Source organism: Pithys albifrons, chromosome 20, assembly GCF_047495875.1.
Source record: "Pithys albifrons albifrons isolate INPA30051 chromosome 20, PitAlb_v1, whole genome shotgun sequence".
In the NCBI taxonomy this organism is placed as follows: domain Eukaryota; kingdom Metazoa; phylum Chordata; class Aves; order Passeriformes; family Thamnophilidae; genus Pithys; species Pithys albifrons.
Genome location: NC_092477.1, coordinates 4,483,390 through 4,502,218, shown reverse-complemented (window position 1 = coordinate 4,502,218; position 18,829 = coordinate 4,483,390). Strand labels below are relative to the sequence as shown.

The 18,829-nt window shown below is 51.4% G+C and overlaps 1 protein-coding gene across 1 annotated transcript in view; it reads right to left on the bottom strand.

The window, feature by feature from the left end:
- LOC139681048 (voltage-dependent N-type calcium channel subunit alpha-1B-like) overlaps positions 1-18,829 on the bottom strand; it is a 355,721-nt gene that overhangs the window by 43,634 nt on the left and 293,258 nt on the right. The window contains exons 28-34 of the mRNA XM_071574188.1: positions 18,334-18,471; positions 17,209-17,410; positions 15,223-15,387; positions 14,155-14,265; positions 13,915-13,998; positions 3,541-3,657; positions 1,542-1,607 (exon numbers count right to left, since the gene is read on the bottom strand). Of these exons, the coding sequence (XP_071430289.1) occupies positions 1,542-1,607; positions 3,541-3,657; positions 13,915-13,998; positions 14,155-14,265; positions 15,223-15,387; positions 17,209-17,410; positions 18,334-18,471 (883 nt within the window). The remainder of the gene's footprint in view (positions 1-1,541; positions 1,608-3,540; positions 3,658-13,914; positions 13,999-14,154; positions 14,266-15,222; positions 15,388-17,208; positions 17,411-18,333; positions 18,472-18,829) is intronic.

Genomic DNA, 18,829 nt, shown 5'->3' with positions numbered 1-18,829 from the left:
CCTGACACTGGGCAAGAAGAGCCTTTTGCCTCATCCTGGGTCAGCTGCTGGTCCTGCTGTGGAGGCAAGAGCCCAGTGGCACCCTGAGCAAGCCCAGTGGCACCCTGAGCAAACCCAGTGGCACCCTGAGCAAGCCCAGTGGCACCCTGAACAGACCCAGTGGCACCCTGGACAGACCCAGTGGCACCCTGAGCAAGCCCAGTGGCACCCTGAACAAACCCAGTGGCACCTTGAACAGACCCAGTGGCACCCTGAGCAAGCCCAGTGGCACCCTGAACTGACCCAGTGGCACCCTGGACAGACCCAGTGGCACCCTGAACAGACCCAGTGGCACCCTGGACAGACCCAGTGGCACCCTGGACAGAGCCAGTGGCACCCTGAGCAGACCCAGTGGCACCCTGGACAGAGCCAGTGGCACCCTGAACAAACCCAGTGGCACCCTGGACAGAGCCAGTGGCACCCTGACCAAACCCAGTGGCACCCTGAACAGACCCAGTGGCACCCTGAACTGACCCAGTGGCACCCTGAACAGACCCAGTGCCACCCTGAGCAAAGCCAGTGGCACCCTGACCAGACCCAGTGGCACCCTGAGCAAACTCAGTGGCACCCTGAATCCACCCAGTGGCACCCTGGAAAAAGCCAGTGGCACCCTGAACAGACCCAGTGGCACCCTGGACAGACCCAGTGGCACCCTGAACAAAGCCAGTGGCACCCTGTACAGACCCAGTGGCACCCTGAACAAACCCAGTGGCACCCTGGACAGACCCAGTGGCACCCTGAACAAAGCCAGTGGCACCCTGAACAGACCCAGTGGCACCCTGGACAGAGCCAGTGGCCCCCTGGACAGAGCCAGTGGCACCCTGAACAAACCCAGTGGCACCCTGGACAGACCCAGTGGCACCCTGAACAGACCCAGTGGCACCCTGAACAAACCGAGTGGCACCCTGGACAGAGCCAGTGGCACCCTGGACAGAGCCAGTGGCACCCTGAGCAGACCCAGTGGCACCCTGGACAGAGCCAGTGGCACCCTGAACAAACCAAGTGGCACCCTGAGCAGAGCCAGTGGCACCCTGACCAAACCCAGTGGCACCCTGAGCAAAGCCAGTGGCACCCTGAACAGACCCAGTGGCACCCTGACCAAACCCAGTGGCACCCTGACCAAAGTCAATGGCACCCTGGACAAACCAAGTGGCACCCTGAGCAAACCCAGTGGCACCCTGAGCAGAGCCAGTGGCACCCTGGACAGACCCAGTGGGGAACCCTGTACAGACCCAGTGGCACCCTGAGCAAACCCAGTGGCATCCTGAATCCACCCAGTGCCACCCTGAACAGACCCAGTGGCACCCTGAGCAAACCCAGTGGCACCCTGAACAAAGCCAGTGGCACCCTGGACAGACCCAGTGGCACCCTGAGCAAACCCAGTGGCACCCTGACCAAACCCAGTGGCACCCTGAGCAAACCCAGTGGCACCCTGAACAGACCCAGTGCCACCCTGACAAAACCAGGCTGCCTGTGGTCAGAATGAAAGCTGCATTTTTTACCTGCATGCCAATAATGGCATAGATGAAGAAGAGCATTGCAATGAGGAGACACACATAGGGCAAGGCCTGTGGGAAAGAGAAGGTGGGGTTAAGGACAGCAAGGGCACAGCAGCCCAGGAGCATTTCATTCCTGGGCAGGACTGTGTTTTGTGGCATTTGTACTTCAGGTGAAGGAACTGGGAGGAGAAGAAAACCCCCTGGAGACAGGAATTTATCCATCCCAAACCAGCCAGAGCTTTCCCAGGGCTCCCCACATATCCTTGCAAGCAGGGAAAACACAATCCAGAGCTTCCCAGCAAGCACTGAACTAATAGCAGGCACTGGCACTTTCATAATTGTATGAACATTAATTTTAATGACCTTGCTGTAAATGCAGTCTGGGAAAAAAACATCCAGCCCAGAAACAAGTTCCTGCTCTGAAACAGGCACAGACTGCAATCCCAGGAGGACAAAAGACTCTGAGTTTCAGCAAGGAATCAGTGAAGACTGTGCTGTAATTATGTCCCCCAAGCTGAGAGTGATCACTGCTTTCCACTTGGGCTAAACAAATGGGTAATTAATGCTTCTTAATTAGCAATAGGTGAAAAAATGAGAAGCCTTGCCCTGGGGCTGGTTGTACCTGCCCAGGGCAGGAGAGGGGTTAGAACAGGTCATGGAGAGCCCAGGAGGAATCATAAAATATCCTGAGCTGGAAGAGACCCACCAGGAACATCCAGTGCAACTCCTGGCCCTGCACAGACACCCCAACAATCCCACCCTGTGCCCCAGAGCATCATCCAAACCCTCCTGGAGCTCTGGCAGCCTTGGGGCCGTGCCCACTGCCCTGGGGAGCCTGGTCAGTGCCCACCACCCTCTGGGGGAAGAGCCTTTCCCTGAGATCCAACCTGACCCTGCCCTGGCACAGCTCCAGCTGTTCCCTGGGTGCTGTCCCTGCCCTGGCACAGCTCCAGCCATTCCCTGGGTGCTGTCCCTGCTCACAGAGAGCAGAGATTGGGGCTGCTCATTGTAAAGATGTTCAAGACCCCAAAGAGGTCTCCCCTCAGTCTCCTCTTCTCCAGCTGAACAAACCAAGAGACCTCTGAGATCATCAAGTCCAACCCTTGGTCCAACTCCACTTTGATCACCAGATCATGGCACTCAGTGCCAAGTCCAGTCTCATCTTAAAAACCTCCAGAAATGGTGAATCCACCCCCTCTCTGGGCAGCCCATTCCAATCCCTGAGCACTCTCTCTGTAAAGAATTTCTTCCTGATCTCCAACCTAAACCTCCCCTGGCAGAGCTCAAGCCCCCCTTGTTCTCCTACTGGTTGCCTGGGAGAAGAGACCAACCCCCACCTGGCCAGAACTTCCCTTCAGGCAGTTCCAGACAGTGCTGAGGTCACCTCTGAGCCTCCTCTTCTCCAGGCTCAACACCCCCAGCTCCCTCAGCCTCTCCCCACAGCACTTGTGCTCCAGTCCCTTCTCCAGCTTCGTTGCTCTTCTCACTTGGGTTGGAAGAGACCTCTGAGATCATCAAATCCAACCCTTGATCCAACCCCACTGGGATCACTCTGGCACTCTGTGCCCTGGGCTGGTGATCACAGTGGGGCTGGATCAAGACATGTTGGATTCTCTGTCCCTGGAGGTGTTTCAGAGGACACTCAGTGCCACATCCAGTCCCTTCTCCAGCCTCGTTGCTCTTCTCTGGCCCCGCTCCAGCCCCTCAATCTCTTTCCTCAACTGAGGGGCCCAGAACTGAACACAACACTCAAGGTGTGGCCTCCCCAAGGCAGAGTCCAGGGGAAGGGTCACTGCCCTGGGCCTGCTGGCCACGCTAGTTTGGATCCAGGCCAGGATCCCCTTGGCCTTCTTGGCCACCTGGGCACACTGTTGGCTCATGACATCCCACTGCTGCCCTGGGGGTGGCACTGCCACCCATCAGCTCCCTGAGCCAGTGGGTTGGCACCCAGGTGTCACCCAGATGTCACCCAGCAGAGCCACAGGGGCAGCGCCTGCCTCACCTTAAAGGACTGCACGAAGGTCCAGAGCAGGATGCGGATGGTGTAGCCCTGGCGGAGCAGTTTGATGAGTCGAGCTGCCCTGAAGAGCCTCAGGAAGCTGAGGTTGATGAAGTTGTCCTGTGGAGAGTAAAGGGTTTGTGTCCTTCAGCAATTAAGGCCAGTGGGAAACCAGAGCCCGCCAAAAAGAAATTAAAATTACCAGCTTCACGATCTAAGCAGCAAATCGGCCACCAGAAAACCTTCCAAAAGAAACATTCGTCAGTGCAGATCACTCCACATGCAGCAAGAATGAGAAAATCCCTCTCCACAAGAGCCCTCCCCTCTGCTACTGGGTCAGGGGGAGAAAAGGAAAAGGCCCTTTCATGCTGTCCATGGAGGTGCTCTGAGTAAAAGGCAGATTTTCTCCCTTCAAGACTCAGGGAGAGGGAATGGTGCCGGATTTGCCTTTGGTAAGGACTGAGGTTGTTTGGAAGGTCTTGGTCATGTTCTCCAATGGACTGAACTTAAGCCAAGACAGTTGCATGTAGAGCCTGGAGTGTAACAAAGAAAGGCATTGTCCAGTGAAGATTAAAACATCCTTGAAGGAATGAGGATGTTTTCCAACGTGGAGGTTTTATATGTTTATACAGAGAGTAACTGGACAGGTTCGTCAAGGAGGAAACGGCACCAGCAAGACTGTTTGGGAGATGGATCAGTGGGGAGGGTGAGCTTTCAACAGCAGGAGGATGCCTTAGGAACCTGCTGGTTTCTCCAATTATCATTAAATGTGCCTTTGCAGGTGGATCAAAGAACTGCTGGAGACAAGTTCTGATTTCTGTTTGGTTTGGATGATTCTCCCCAACCCTCAGCCCGTTTTGGTTTTTTCTTTCCTTCAGGGAAAAGAAGTTTCTTGCCCCAGTGAGCTAATCTAGAGAGGGTTCTTTCCAAAACAAAACATGCAAAAGCCAGATCCCTCTTGCCCTCCTATTTGAAGGAGATGAAAAATATTCCCCCTTTCCATACTGATCCCAACTCACTCCTTTGTGAATCTCTGTTCACAGCCACTTTATTTGGCTGAGTGAGCTAAAGACAGAAAACATCCCACTTTAAACTAGCAAGCAGTGAAGCAGAAGATATAATTGTAAGGAGCTCTTGTTGGTAAAGATGAGCAAAAATGGTATTTCCCTCATATTATTGTTTTACCAGAAGACACCCAGTCACATTGAACTGACCCACGTTTGGCTACAGAGCTCATGCTGAAATTGGGGGGCTTGTTGGATCTATTCATCTCTTTAAATGCCAGCTCAGGTTCCGGGCCATTAGCATTGCATTCCACCAATCCCATCAAAGAGTTCAAGGAGTCAGACTCAGGCATGCACTCGCTTTCTCTCAGGTTAAAAAAACACAAGCAGCTCAGAGTTAGGCACAGACCAGAGATCAGACTCAATCCTCAAATCAAGAGAAAAGAGAAAAGCACAGGGGTGTTCAATGGAGGAGCAGACACAGGGAGCTCATTCCAGGCAGCAGCAGCAGCAGCAGCAGAGCCAGCTCTGGCAGGCAAAGCACGAGCGAGGATTCCCCTGGGTTGGTCGAGGGCGCTAAAAGAGCCGCTCGGAATGTGCCGCTTGTCTCGGAGCATCAGCTTCTCCTTGGCTTTCCTCATGGCTTACCTTCCCCTCCCAGACCTCCAGCTGGACTCACCTTAGCTCCCAAAGGCCGTGTAGGGCCCACTGGAACTCAGCTGGATGAGGAGGTGCCGTCACTAATCTGGTCCTTTGCCCTCCTGATCCCCCCGTGGGGCTCCACAGAGCATGGCAGAGCTTTAACCCATTTTAATTGTGGGAATTCTCCCCGCCAGTGGCAGCTGGACCAGACCTTAGGTGGGACTGACAGCACTTGGGCATCAGGCCTGAAAGGCTGGCAGGTTTTACACTTCAGAGCAGTGCTCAAGCCAGACCTTTCCCTTGCACAAGCCTTATGCTCTGAGGAGGAGCACATGGGCAGTGTCTGCAGGATCCAGCTCTCCTCTGACCCTGCTGTACCTTCTTCCCACGTTCCTGCAGCTTAACAGCAAGAACATTGTCTTGCTCAGACTTTTCTGTAGCCTCATAATCAGAGCTGACAGGATGCTGAACATCTGCTTTGGGCTGGGCTGCCTGCAAGGGCACGCTGGGCACAGGCTGTGCTTTACACATGGATATACATGGCAAAGGGCTTCAAAACTGTGCAGTTATGTCCATAACCCACCACTCCTTGGGGCTTGGAGGGACAAACAGTCCATCGAATTTGTATTCCCTCCCCTCTCTTTGACTCCTGCTGTTCCCAAAGCAGGGTGGAATCCCTCACAACCCAGGAAAATCGCCCGGCCCCAACGCTGGGTTCGAAGGACAGTTCTCTGCGCTGTTGGCAGGAGAGGCAAAAGGCCACCCTGTGGTGATGGGTGGGAGGGCTCTGCGTGTGCCACCTCAGCCCAGCACGGGGAGAACCCATCCTTCGAGCCCTCAGCCCCGCAGGAAGGGCTTGGAATTGCATGCAGCTAAAGGGGAACTCCACGCTGCCATATTTCTGGGGTACAACATGTTTGGCATCGATGCCACTCCCACTCGGCCACCCCTGCAATGTGCCACGGGATGATCTGGGTTATCCAGGACCTTCTTAGTTTTTGGTTGCTTTCCTGTTGCACAGATGCTGGTGGATGTTTGGGCCTCACCACAGGCATCAGAGCTTTGTGGGTTTATGATCCACCTGACGACTCAATCATTGTGTTTGGGAAAGCATTTGCTCCTGTCCTGTCACTGTTTTCCTGAAAGAGGAAGGTCTGGCACTGAAGGTGCCCAGTCACCAGCCAGGCATGGCCGGGGGCTGCCACCCCTTCCCATGGCAGGAACTCAGGTAAGAGAAGCATCCCTGAAAAAACCTGCAAAGCAGGAGGGAAACAGGGAGGACACATCACAGAAGAGGAGCTGCCCTTGGTTGCTGTCCCACCATGGGCACCCGTTCTTGGGGTGTTTTCACAGACTCCCAGACTGCTTTGGGTTGGAAGGGACCTTAAAGCCCATCCCATCCCACCTCCTGCCATGACAGAGACACCTTCCACAAGCTCAGGTTGCTCCAAGCCCTGTCCAACCTGGCCATGGGCATTTCCAGGGATGGGGCAGCCACAGCTTCTCTGGGCACCTGTGCCAGGGCCTGCCCACCCTCACAGGGGAGAATTCCTTCCCAGTATCCCATCTATCTCTGCCCTGTGGCAGTGGGAAGCCATTCCCTCTTGTCCTGTCCCTCCATCCCTGTCCAAAGTCCCTCTCCAGCTCTCCTGGAGCCCCTTTAGGCTCTGGAAGAGGCTCTAAGGTCTCCACAGAGCCTTCTGCTCTCCAGGTGAGCACCCCCAGCTCTCCCAGCCTGGCTCCAGAGCAGACCCAGCCCTTGAAACATCTCCGTGGCCTCCTCTGGACTCGCTCCAGCAGCTCCATGTCCTTGTTTCTGTTGATGGCCCCAGAGTTTTCCATCCTGGAAGCAGAGCAGCCCCAAAGCAGGGGGTGTCACAGCCACTACCAGGGGCTGCTCCTGCAGCAGAGTGTTTCCTTCTGGGAAAAAGCATCTGACCAAGCCAAGAATGGGATTGCTCAGGGATCTTCAGCACTTCTCTTCATTTGGCATCAACAACAATTAACTTATTCTGCTGAGGAACTCCTGGTGAGGGAATGGCCAAGTTCCCATTGAAAGGTCCATGGCATTGCCGGTTTTCCTGAACCTTGCACAGGGTCTTGGCTTCCTCCAAAGCTTTGGGAAACCATTGCTGATTTTAGGAGGATGAAGGGTTTTTTTCACTCTTGTCTGTGTCTTGAGGACTCTGCCATTCCAGATCTGCCATATCAGTCCTTCCATTCTGGGTCAGGAATGCTGAAAAAAGTATTTTCTGTATGTGATGCCCAAATCTCTCCTCCTTCCTGACTTCACAGGATCACAGAACATCCTGAGCTGGAAGGACTCACAAGGACCATCCAGTCCAACCCCTGGCCCTGCACAGACACCCCAACAATCCCACCCTGTCCCTCAAAGTGTTGTCCAAACCCTCCTGGAGCTCTGGCAGCCTTGGGGCCGTGCCCACTGCCCTGGGGAGCCTGGTCAGTGCCCACCACCCTCTGGGGGAAGAGCCTTTCCCTGAGATCCAACCTGACCCTGCCCTGGTACAGCTCCAGCCCTTCCCTGGGTGCTGTCCCTGCCCTGGCACAGCTCCAGCCCTTCCCTGGGTGCTGTTCCTGCCCTGACACAGCTCCAGCCATTCCCTGGGTGCTGTCCCTGCCCTGGCACAGCTCCAGCCATTCCCTGGGTGCTGTCCCTGCCCTGACACAGCTCCAGCCATTCCCTGGGTGCTGTCTCTGCCCTGGCACAGCTCCAGCCATTCCCTGGGTGCTGTCACTGCTTACAGAGCACAGATTGGAGCTGCCCCTCCTGAGGAAGCTGCAGCCCCTGCTGAGGTCTGACCTCAGTCTCCTCTTCTCCAGGATTCCCTTGACCTCTGGTGCTCTGCTGCAGTCACTGCAGTCTCCCACCAGCAGCTCTGGAGGACAATATGGTGCTCCAAAGACCCCTCTTGGATGCCAAGTGATGGAAAGAGCCTGGAACTGTCTCTATGAAAGAGCAACTGCAATTCTAACAAACTGCAGGGTGAGCTTTTAAACCTTTCACCTGATCATGGACCAAAATTTGGCCAAAAGGAGACAAACTGATTTTTTTTCCAGTATATTTTCACATGCAGAGCTGATGCCAGAGCTCTTTTCTGTGCTGCCTCCAAAGGGATCCTCATCACTCCCACACATCTGTAGCAGCTCCAGCCACCAGAGATTCCCTTCTTGGCTTGCACCAGGTAAACTTTGAACTTCCACATTGCCATTTTCTTCTTTGCTGCCTCATAGAAAATTCCCCCCGGGACCTTCCCTGAACATTCCTGGAGCTTGTTGTAGCCTGGCATGAAGGTCCACTCAGCTGTGTCTTAACAGCAACTGTGCAACAGGAATTGCAGATGTTACAGATCCAAGAGCTGTTGTCAGGTGGCCAAGCAGGGATTTTTGATAAGCTTATGGTCTCATTTGTGTTATTAACCATAGCCAAGAGAATTAGAATAGAAATATATGTATTTATATTTAGATTTCATTGTTCTTTATTCATTCTCTTTTGCTTATTTTATGTTTCAAAGACAAAAGCCAGGATTTCCAAAGGCACCTTTGGAATCAGGCACTAAATTCCCACTGGGATGTGGCTCCTGGTGCTTTTCAGCTCTGTCCATAACATGATTTGTGCATTTGACTGGAGATCTTTGGCTTTCCAGCCAGGGAATGTGTGTCCAAAATGCTTCCATGAGCTGCTATCACAGAGACTTTTCCAAGTGGAGTCAAGATAATTCTTTCCCATCCTTTCTCTTTTGATTTGAGGGAAATGTTCTGTCATCACCTCAATCATGTTTCTGCCTTATGATACAGGGCTTAAAATACCTGCAAGTCTTAATTACATAATTGGCAAAAAGCATCTTGTCATCCAAGAGCTTTCCAAGAGGTGAATTTGGTGCCACCACTCCCCAAGTGAAGGGTTTCCCAGGCAGCCAATCTTCTCCAGGAGCATCATCCCTCCCTCCTCATCCTCTCAGGCCTTTTTTTCCCCCCCAGAAATAAAGCAAGTTGTGAGTGTCCCCTTTAGTAGAGTGGGGTGGAACAGAGAACAGGCTATTGGTAACTGCCTTTGCTTCATGTCACCAATGAGCCCAGGGAAGGAGGTGCAGAAAAAAAAAAAACCAGTTTGGGGCAATGCTGCAAATGAGGCTTTTTCACCAGTGCAATCAGAACTCTCATCCCCCCACCAAAAAAAAACAAAAACAAACAACCAAAAATTAAATCAAAATAAAAAACCAGAAAAAAAAAACTCAAAGCAGAGACTCGAAAGAATTGTTTAAATTCAATGAAACCAACCGTGTCCTATATGTGATGTTGTCATGGATGGATATTGGCAAGATTAGTTACAAATTTAGGGTTTTTTTTTTTGGTTTTGGAGCGGCAACATACAGACGGAGACATGGGGTTGTCGCATTGTATGTTGATTGGATGGCGTGATTCAGCAGGAAGATAAGGCAAATAAAGAACAAAACAGGGAAACAAAAGAGAAAATGAGTCATCAGGACGAGCCAAAAAAGGAAACTCTGAAAAATTTCACCGAGGTGGGGGAGGGAAGGGGAAAAAACCTCTCGGGGCTATAGGGAAGGGGGGGGGGTGTGTTATTTTATGGGAAGTATATAAATAAAAAATGCTTCCAACTCAGCTTCTGAGATCCTAAAGGTAACACAGACAGTGCAGGAGTTATTTGCATTTCGGTTTGTAATGCAAATCGGGAGACAATTCACAAACACTTCTCAAAAGGTGTTGGTTTTTTTTGTATTTCCAGGCATAGAAAGGGATGTCACTTTGCCAAAGTCCCACTCCAGACGTGCCCACAAGGACACCTTCTCCTCAGTGCCACCTCCTGTTTCCCCTCAGTTACTGAGAGGGTCAAAAAACTGACATCCATGTTCTTTTGCCTTAGGAAATAAAAAAAAATATATATATTTATACCACTACAATCACAAAGTAAATTACATATGACGTGACTAGAAAATTAAAACAATTAATCAACGCATTTCCTTTCCTCTTGTCTTTACTTTTCAGTGGGTGAAAGGCAGTGGTGCAGCAAGGCTGGTGGAAGCCAAGTCTCTCAAGATGAGGCTGCCCAGGGGAGCAGGTTTATTGACCTTGGGGAACGTTTGCAGCTGGAAAATACAGTCATGGAAAAACATGGTGCTTTGGGAGCCTGATCTGTGTCCCACCTGGAAAATATCCCCTCTCCAAAGGACCTGGTGGTGCAGGACAGGGACAGACCGAGTCAGGGTCATGTTGTGGGTGTCACCTGGACCTCTGAGGAACTTCATAGGATGGGGACAAAGCTGGAGGCACAGGGAGGGACTGACAGACTCTGCCCATCAGGGGAGGACAGGCTGGAGCTGAGCAGGGCACGTGGAGAAGAGGGAATGCTCTGGTGGGGACACAGCTTGGGGTCTGGGGGAGTCAGGACCTGTTCTCCTCTCTGATTATTGTCCCTGAGAGAGCTAATTCAGCCCTGGTGACACCCTGAGAAAGGTGAGCTGGGGTTGGTTCAGCCTCAGCTGTGGCACTCTGTGCAGGGCAGATGCCCATCCCCAGCCTAAATTACTTCTCTACTCTACCTGGAAATATAATATAATTAATATAATGGTCGAGGAGAGGGTGGGCAGAGGCCATGGCATTGAAGGTTTGGGGGCACACACCAGGGCTGTGCCCTGGGAATGGGGCACCCATCAGTCCTCCCCTCAGTCCCTGCTGTTTGCAAACACCATGTTCTTTCTCATCACTGCATCAGGCTTTTCAGCCCTTTCCCACAGTTTTAATCATGTTAAATTGTAATTAAGTGACTTAGGTGCAACTCCAGTTTAGGGAAATATTCCAGAGATGGTTTAAAGTGTAGCTCTGCAGGATAAGCTTTGCAGGCAGATTTGGGTGACCCCTGAGTGCTGTGGGTCAGAATAACCCATAATATCCTGGAGCCAACATGGCACAGCAGCAGTGCTGGATCCTTCTCTCTGCTTTCCATCCTCTGGACTGGAAGATGAGAATCAAAGAACCACAGAATGGTTTGGGTTGGAAGGGACTTTAAAGCTCATCCAGTCCCACTCCCTGCCATGGGCAAGGACACCTTCCACCAGCCCAGGTTGCTCCAACCCCATCCAAGCTGGTCTTTGAGGCCAGGAAGGCTTGTAGGGCAGTGGAGACCCTGGTGACCCAGTGGGGACAAGGCCATCTCCAGCCCATGCCACTGGTTGGGGCAGAACAAACTGTCCCATCAGAGGCATCCTGAGAGCTGCACTTAACAATCCTGTCACAAATGCCATCTTTGGGGCACCACCCAGAGATGGAACTAAGCAGTGGTGCAGAGACCTGGGCATCAGTGCCACCTTGAAGCAAACTAAGCCCCCAGTGCCTCCTCAGCCCCGTCTGGGGCTGGGATGGATGTGGGAGGGGGTGGTGGTGGCAGAGCTGCTGCAGCTGGGGCTGGACAGACAGCAGAGAGGAGTTGGATGAAGGAAGGGTTGAAAAGCAAGTCTAGCAAGAAGGTGGGAGTGGGGGATGCCCCTCTGTCTGCAGGGAAGAGCACATGGGAAGGAGATGTGGTGGCTACACAGAAATCAGAGAATCATCAAAGCTTTTAGATCTCTGAGACCATCAAGTGCCCAGCACTGCCAAGGCCACCTCTGACCCCTGTCCCTGGTGCCACATCCACATGGCTTTTAAATCCTTCCAGGGATGGGCACTCCACCACTGTCTTGAGCAGCTGTGCCAGGGCTGGACAGCCCTTTCCATGAAGAAATTGTTCCTCATATCCAAACTAAACCTCCCCTGGTGTAACTTGAGGCTGTTTCCTCTTGTCCTGTTGGTTGTTACCTGGGAGAAGACACTGACCTTACCCAGAAAGGGAATATTTAGAGACAGCAGAGCTCAAATAGCTCTGCAGAGACAGACAGAGGGCCAAGAGATCAGGGGCTGGAATGGGGGACTTATGGCTTTTATATTAAAGAGATGCTTGTGATCAGCTTTGTACTGCACACACTGCCAGAGGGAAGTGTCAACCTACAGAAGGAAGTCCTCTCTAATGTCTGACTTGATGGATCATAAACCAAAAACCTCTTCTTTACACCTGGGAGGAGAAGGAAAGGCGTGTAGGTCCTTGGGGGCTTGATCCTATTGGAGTTCCTGAGGGTTTAGGGGTCATTCACCCTCCAAATTGCTGCTGTCTTTGATGCTGAAACCAGAGAACTCCCTGTGATGCCACCCAATTCTGAGGTGTCTCAGCCCAGCCTGGTCAGTCCACAGGCAATTCCTCAAGTGCCAGACACCCTCACTGAGGCCACCCCATGGGAGCTGCAGGGAGAGGGAATGGCCTGGTGACTGAGCAGGGAATGGGCAGCACCAGGGGCTGCACCTGCCTGGGATAGCTCCACAAGGAGGATTTTAAGAAGCAGCAGGATGTGAGCTTGGTGTTGAAGGCAACACCTTCCTGAAGGAGAAGACACCAATCTCAGAGAGAGCAGGGGCTCCCCTACCCTGTGTGAGATGGTTGTGCTGCTTCCTCCAGTAAAAAAGGGAAGGGTGGAGGAGAAGTGTCAGTCTCTGTTTGTGGCTGACTCACAAATTCTTCAAACCATGGCAAAAGTTTGGGTGGCCTTGGCAAGAAAAGGTATCCCATGGCAGAGGGAGTGGAGACAAGCACCCAGTGCCTTCCCACAGCCCTGAGAGGTGGCACTCAGAGCTTGGGTTTGCTCTGGGTAACTTTAGCCTGGCTGCACTGAAAACAAAAGGTAATTCAAAGCCCAGGGATGGGATTCACCAGCTGGTAAATGAACATTTGTGTGGGGAGCAAAACTTTGGGGGTTTGCAGCAAAAAGGGTCAGGTAAAAACGTATTTTGAGAGGAGCAGTGAGATGGTCTTCAGCACCACCTGTAAAGAAACCTGAGGAACACAGTTCTGAGCACACACAGAACAAATCTCCCAGCAAATCCCGGGGGACTGAGGAAAAAAAGTTATAGTAAAGCTCCAATTCATCACATACAGATATAACATGCACTGGGGGAGGAGGGGAGCAATTCATACAAGGGGTTAGATCAGGGTGTTGTGGCTTGAGTCAAATATTTGCTGCCCTTATGGAAAAATCCTTTAGAATTCCATGGCAAGTCTGTGCACTTTGTGTGATCTGCAGGGACACAGCAGTCCTTGCCAAAAGTCCTGTGGGAAAGCTGTTTGGCTGTTAATGCCCCACAGAGGTTTGTGCATGTGCCAGAACATCCCCCCAGCCCAGCCCAGGCTGTGTGGGCTCCACATTCCCATCACCTTCTCACTCATCTGATCACCCTCTCCCTGCCCTGTGCCCGCGATGGGCAGGAGCCCCGAGGGACACGAGTGTGTGTGTGCCCTGCAAAGCACCTCACACCATAACACAGCAACCTCCCCCAGAACCCTTCAGGGCTTTCCCCTCTATTAAATTCAAGAGGATTTTTCCATTAATAGGCAAAAGATGGCCCGGGGATAGAGTTGTTTGCTGAACAAGAGCTGCTTCCTGGCAGAGTCAGTGGCACCGGCGCTCTCAGCAGAGCCTCTCACATGAGTCTTTGGGGCACACAGCTGTGCTCAGCTCCCTGCAAAGAGCAGAGCTAATGGGAACAGCCTGCCAGGTCACCCAAGGACACCACGAATCCCAGAGGCAGCTCTAGGGGATGAGGCTGGTAGGGAGAAGGTGCAAGGTCTTTGTTTGGAAACGAAGCAAACGGAGCGAACGGTACTTACCGCAATCTCTGTTACTAAAATATCAGTAATACTTCCCAACACTGTTACAAAATCAAAGACATTCCAGGCATCTCGGAAATAATTCTGCCAAATGAAAACACAAGGGGGGATAGAGGGATCCAGGGGTTATTTTCTCTTCTCTTTGTTTTTTTTTGTTGTTGTTTGTTCGCTTGTTTCTAAACGCGCGTCACGAAACACGGAGAGAGGAAAGAGGTGGAAGGAAACAAGGAAGGCACATACCAGCACACCAAAGGCAATGATCTTCAGCACACATTCCATGGAAAACATGGATGTGAACACAATATTCAGGCATTTCAACATTTCCTCGTATGCTTGTGGAGCATCGTAGAACTAAAGCGGGAGGGAAGAAAGGGCTGTCACTGCCAGATCATGTACAGAAAACCTTTCCCAGCTGACTGCAAAGCTCCAAACTCAGGTTTGGAGCAACATCTGGGGTTCCCACAGGTTATTCCTGTCTCTCCAGAAGCACTTTGTTCCCTACATACTGTCCCAATGGGGCAGCTGGAGGTGACCCCAGAGCTGGAGGTGCTGGTGGACATTCCCCCTGGAAGCACAACAGGGACCACGAGGGAGGAAGAGCCTTTTCAAAACCAGAGGACAAGTGCAGAGCTGGGTTTCATTCCAGAGGACCCTAAAAATATGGTGGCCCCATGACTGTGATGATACAAGGGGTAGGAGAGACACCATCCCCAATATGCATCCACCTGCATCCCTCCCTCCTGAGCACTGGGGATCCCGTCCCAAAGGTCTGATGCTGTTGCAAAATTAGGTGATTTCACAGACTCATAGAATGGCCTGGGTTGGAAGGGACCTTAAAGATCATCCATGGGCAGGGGCACCTCCCACCAGCCCAGGTTACTCCAAGCCCTGTCCAGCCTGGCCTTGGACACTTCCAGGGATGGGGCAGCCACAGTTTCTCTGCCCAACCTGTGCCAGGGCCTGCCCACCCTCCCAGGGAAGGATTTCCTCCAATATCTCATGCAAATCTCTTCTTTTTGAGTTTGAATTCCCCTGACATGACCAGATTTTGAGCATCCCCAAGACAGCTGGAGCTCAGGACCTGCAGGGCCCTGTTCCCATCCCACTGAAGGTGCTCTGAGCCAAACCCACACCATGCAGGGGAACATTCCCAGGATCTCATCACAGCTACACCACCTCCCCTGGGGGCCCAAAGCAATCCCACCAGGCAGATGAGCAGTGCTGGTTGTTCCTGTTGTTCCTCCCCAACTCTCATCCAACCCCCCCATTCACCACCCAAACTTGCCAAGATCAGAAGAGCCCACTGACCTTCATCATGAGGACGATGGTGTTGAGGGCGATCATGACCATGATGAAATACTCAAAGGGAGGGGACACCACGAATTTCCACATCTTGTACTGGAAGGATTGCTTGTTCTGAGGCATGTACCGGGTCAGGGGCTTGGCACTTATGGCAAAGTCTATGCAGGCCCTCTACAAAACAGAAATGGGGTGAACAATGGCAGGAGAAGGGCTGGCAGAGTCTCTCCCTCAGGATGGGATTGGGAGAGAGAGCAGAGCATTCAGAGGATGGGAGTTCTAAGTGTTTCTCCCAAAGTGAGTGCTGACAATTCCTGGGAAATGCAGCACAGGATCTCCAAAGCATGATCAGTTTTGGTGGACCATTAACCCCCCAACACCCCCATGGTCCCCTCAGTCCTAGGAGATGACCTCCCACCAGAGCCCAGCCTCTGGAAGGTCCCAACCCCTTCCCACTTAGGGAAGGGAGTTGTAGATCCACAGGCTCACTTTAGAATTTAGGAATCCTCCTGATGGATGAGTGTAGACACAAGAGGATGTTGTCTGAACTAAAGAAATTATCTATGGCTTAAAAAAAAATATTGTGAAACTCAGGTGTGTTCTCAGAATGTTTCATAAAATGGGAACTGAACCCACCCAATGAATTAATCACCAAACAGCAGTGGGTGAACTCTGAAAGACCCCCTTAGTTATTATGAATATAAAACTGCATTAAATATACTTTCTACCCACAAGAATTTTTGATTCTGGAGCATTTTCTCTTGATTTGCTCATTTTCAAAGTCTTATATCACGGCAAAAATACTTTCTGCTCAGTTGAAAAATAACATGGGTAACATCTCTAAATATTCTGCTTTATTTTGGACTTTTGGGGCATATAAACAAACAAGGAACTAATTAATAATTGAATAGAAATTCATCTCTTTTCATCCAAAAAAAAAAAAAACCAAAAAAAAATCAGGTTGCAGTTTCAAAATACATGAAAAGAGATGATTCTTTGCCCAACAGGTTGTTGAGGCTGTGGGACCCCAGAGGAAAGGGATGATTCTTTGCCCAACAGGTTGTTGAGGCTGTGGGACCCCAGAGGAAAGAGATGATTCTTTGCCCAACAGGTTGTTGAGGCTGTGGGACCCCAGATGAAAGAGATGACTCTTTGCCCAACAGGTTGTTGAGGCTGTGGGACCCCAGAGGAAAGAGATGATTCCTTGCCCAACAGGTTGTTGAGATTGTGGGTTCAGAAGGAAACCAGATGCATCCAGGGAAGGAAGATACACAGATGCCACTAATCAGATTAAAACCACTTTCCTGACCTGAGAATAATGGTATTTGCTGGGGCATTCAAGAGAAGCCTCACATGTTCTTGCCTTGGTCTTACACTCCTCTCAAGGCATCTACTTTTGGCTTCTGTCAGGGGGAAACCATCCCATCTCATCTCATATCATCTCATCTCATATCTCATCTCATATCTCATCTCATCTCATCTCATCTCATCTCATCTCCTTTCTCTGGGGAGCCACAATTCTAGTTCAGTTTGGTTTCCAAAAGGCCAAAGATTTGTCTCCTTTCACACCTTCATTCTTAGAAAATGTGGAATCACAGAATGGTTTGGGTTGGAAGGGACCTTGAAGATCTTCTGGTTACAACCCTTGCCATGGGCAGGGACACCTTCCACCAGCCCTGGTTGCTCCAAGCCCTGTCCAACCTGGCCTTGGACACTTCCAGGGATGGGGCAGCCACAGTTTCTCTGGGCACCAGGGCAGGTTCATGTCCACTCTGAAGCAGAGATGTGACCCAGGGGGACATGTGACATTGGGGGCTTTCTCTGCTTTTATTTCCACACCAAACCTGAAAGCCAGTCATTGTTTGGTCTCCACCCCACAAGCCCTCAGAGAAGAACTGCTGCCCAGCCCCCCACGGATGAGGAGGGGGCACCCACTGGGATGGAGGTGCCCTGAGCCCCCCCGGTGCCAACTGTGCGTTCCCAAGCCGTGGGTACCTCGTTTTTCTCGAGGCTGCACTCTGACATCACTTTATCTCCTTGCTCTTGGAAGGTGATGATGATCAACGCCACAAAGATGTTCACAAAGAAAAAAGGGAAGACAACAAAATACACCACGTAAAAGATGGACATTTCCATCCTGTAGCCAGGGCTGGGACCCTGTTCCTCGTAGGTGGCGTCCACCGAGTGCTTCAGCACGCTGCAATCAAGGGCAGAGAGAGGAGAAAGGTCACCAACAATCACTGGGAAGCACCTCAGCAGCACTCAGTGACCCTTCAACCACGTGCAGGGCTTTCCCACCATGCTCAGCTCAAACCTCTTCCCGTCTCCGGGGCTGGGAAGGAGTTTGCCATGAGGATATTTTTGTGGGAAAGCCCTTCTGGTGTCACCATTCTGCAGGATGGTGATTTGCTACGTGCAGATCCACTGATCCCACCCCTGGTCAAGGGGAGAGGATCCAGGTGGATCTGGCTTCTCATCTCTGGTCACCAGTAGGAGCAGGGAAAAAAAAAGGTATTGATGATGTCTGAGTAGGGGAACACAGTGAGGGACTGGCAAAGGGAGACTTGATGCTGTTTTATTCCTTATTTTCACAGAATCACAGAATATGCCAAGCTGGAAGGACCCACAAGGATATTTTATGAAATAGTTGAATGTGGAGGACAAGGGAAGACCTGCCATGGAGAAACCCTGAGCACAAATTGCACTCCACATGTCCCAGCAGAAGAAGGTGCCAAAATAAAGTCCCATGCTGAAGAGTAAATGTCATTTAGGGACTGTCATACCCAGCACACTCTCAGCACAGGTCCCAGTACTTTCCCCCCTTCATTTTCTTACATTTCCATGAGCAATTTTACACTGAGAAAGGTGGGCAAGTCCAACAGCCTGAAGCAAGAACTGCAAACTGCCTGAGCATCAGAAGAACATCAAGAGAAACAGATTCACCCAACGTTGATTCACCCAACGTTGATCCACCCAAAGCTGATTCACCCAACGCTGATTCCCCCATCAACCAATCACACAAAGGAAAGAAAAGTTTGGCTTGATAAAAGATTATTCTCATTTCCCAGGTCCCTCAGAGCTGTGGGACTCTGCCTTTCCCTGCCAGGGCCGGGTACTCACGTTGGCCACCCTTCCCCTGTGGACACGGTGAAGAGCGTGAGCAGAGCCCACAGCACATTGTCATAGTGGAACTCGTATTTCTTCCACTCCCTGGGCTGTGCCTCCACCTCATCTTTTTCATAATCCAGGTACTGACCCCTGGGAAGAAGAAAGATTCAGAGCAAATGAGGCAATTAAAGCAAATCAGCCATTTCTGATGAGTCACGGAGGAGCATCGAGAAGCAAAGTGTGACTGTGCTGGGGCTGAAAGACAAAGGGACAGCCCCGGGGTTTGACAGAAGTCAAGGCCAATTTCTGAGCCATTTTTAGCCACAGGAACTGGATCTGAGGTCTAGACATGAAAGAAATTGTAATGAGGGCATTCATTCATTCATTCATTAAGCAAAGGCAGCAATTAACAGCTGGTCCCTAAATTGTCTGACCCCACAGAAAACTCTGCTCCTTGAAAAAAGTCTCTGGTTCCTCCTTCAGGGTTGGATCTAACTCTGCAATGGGT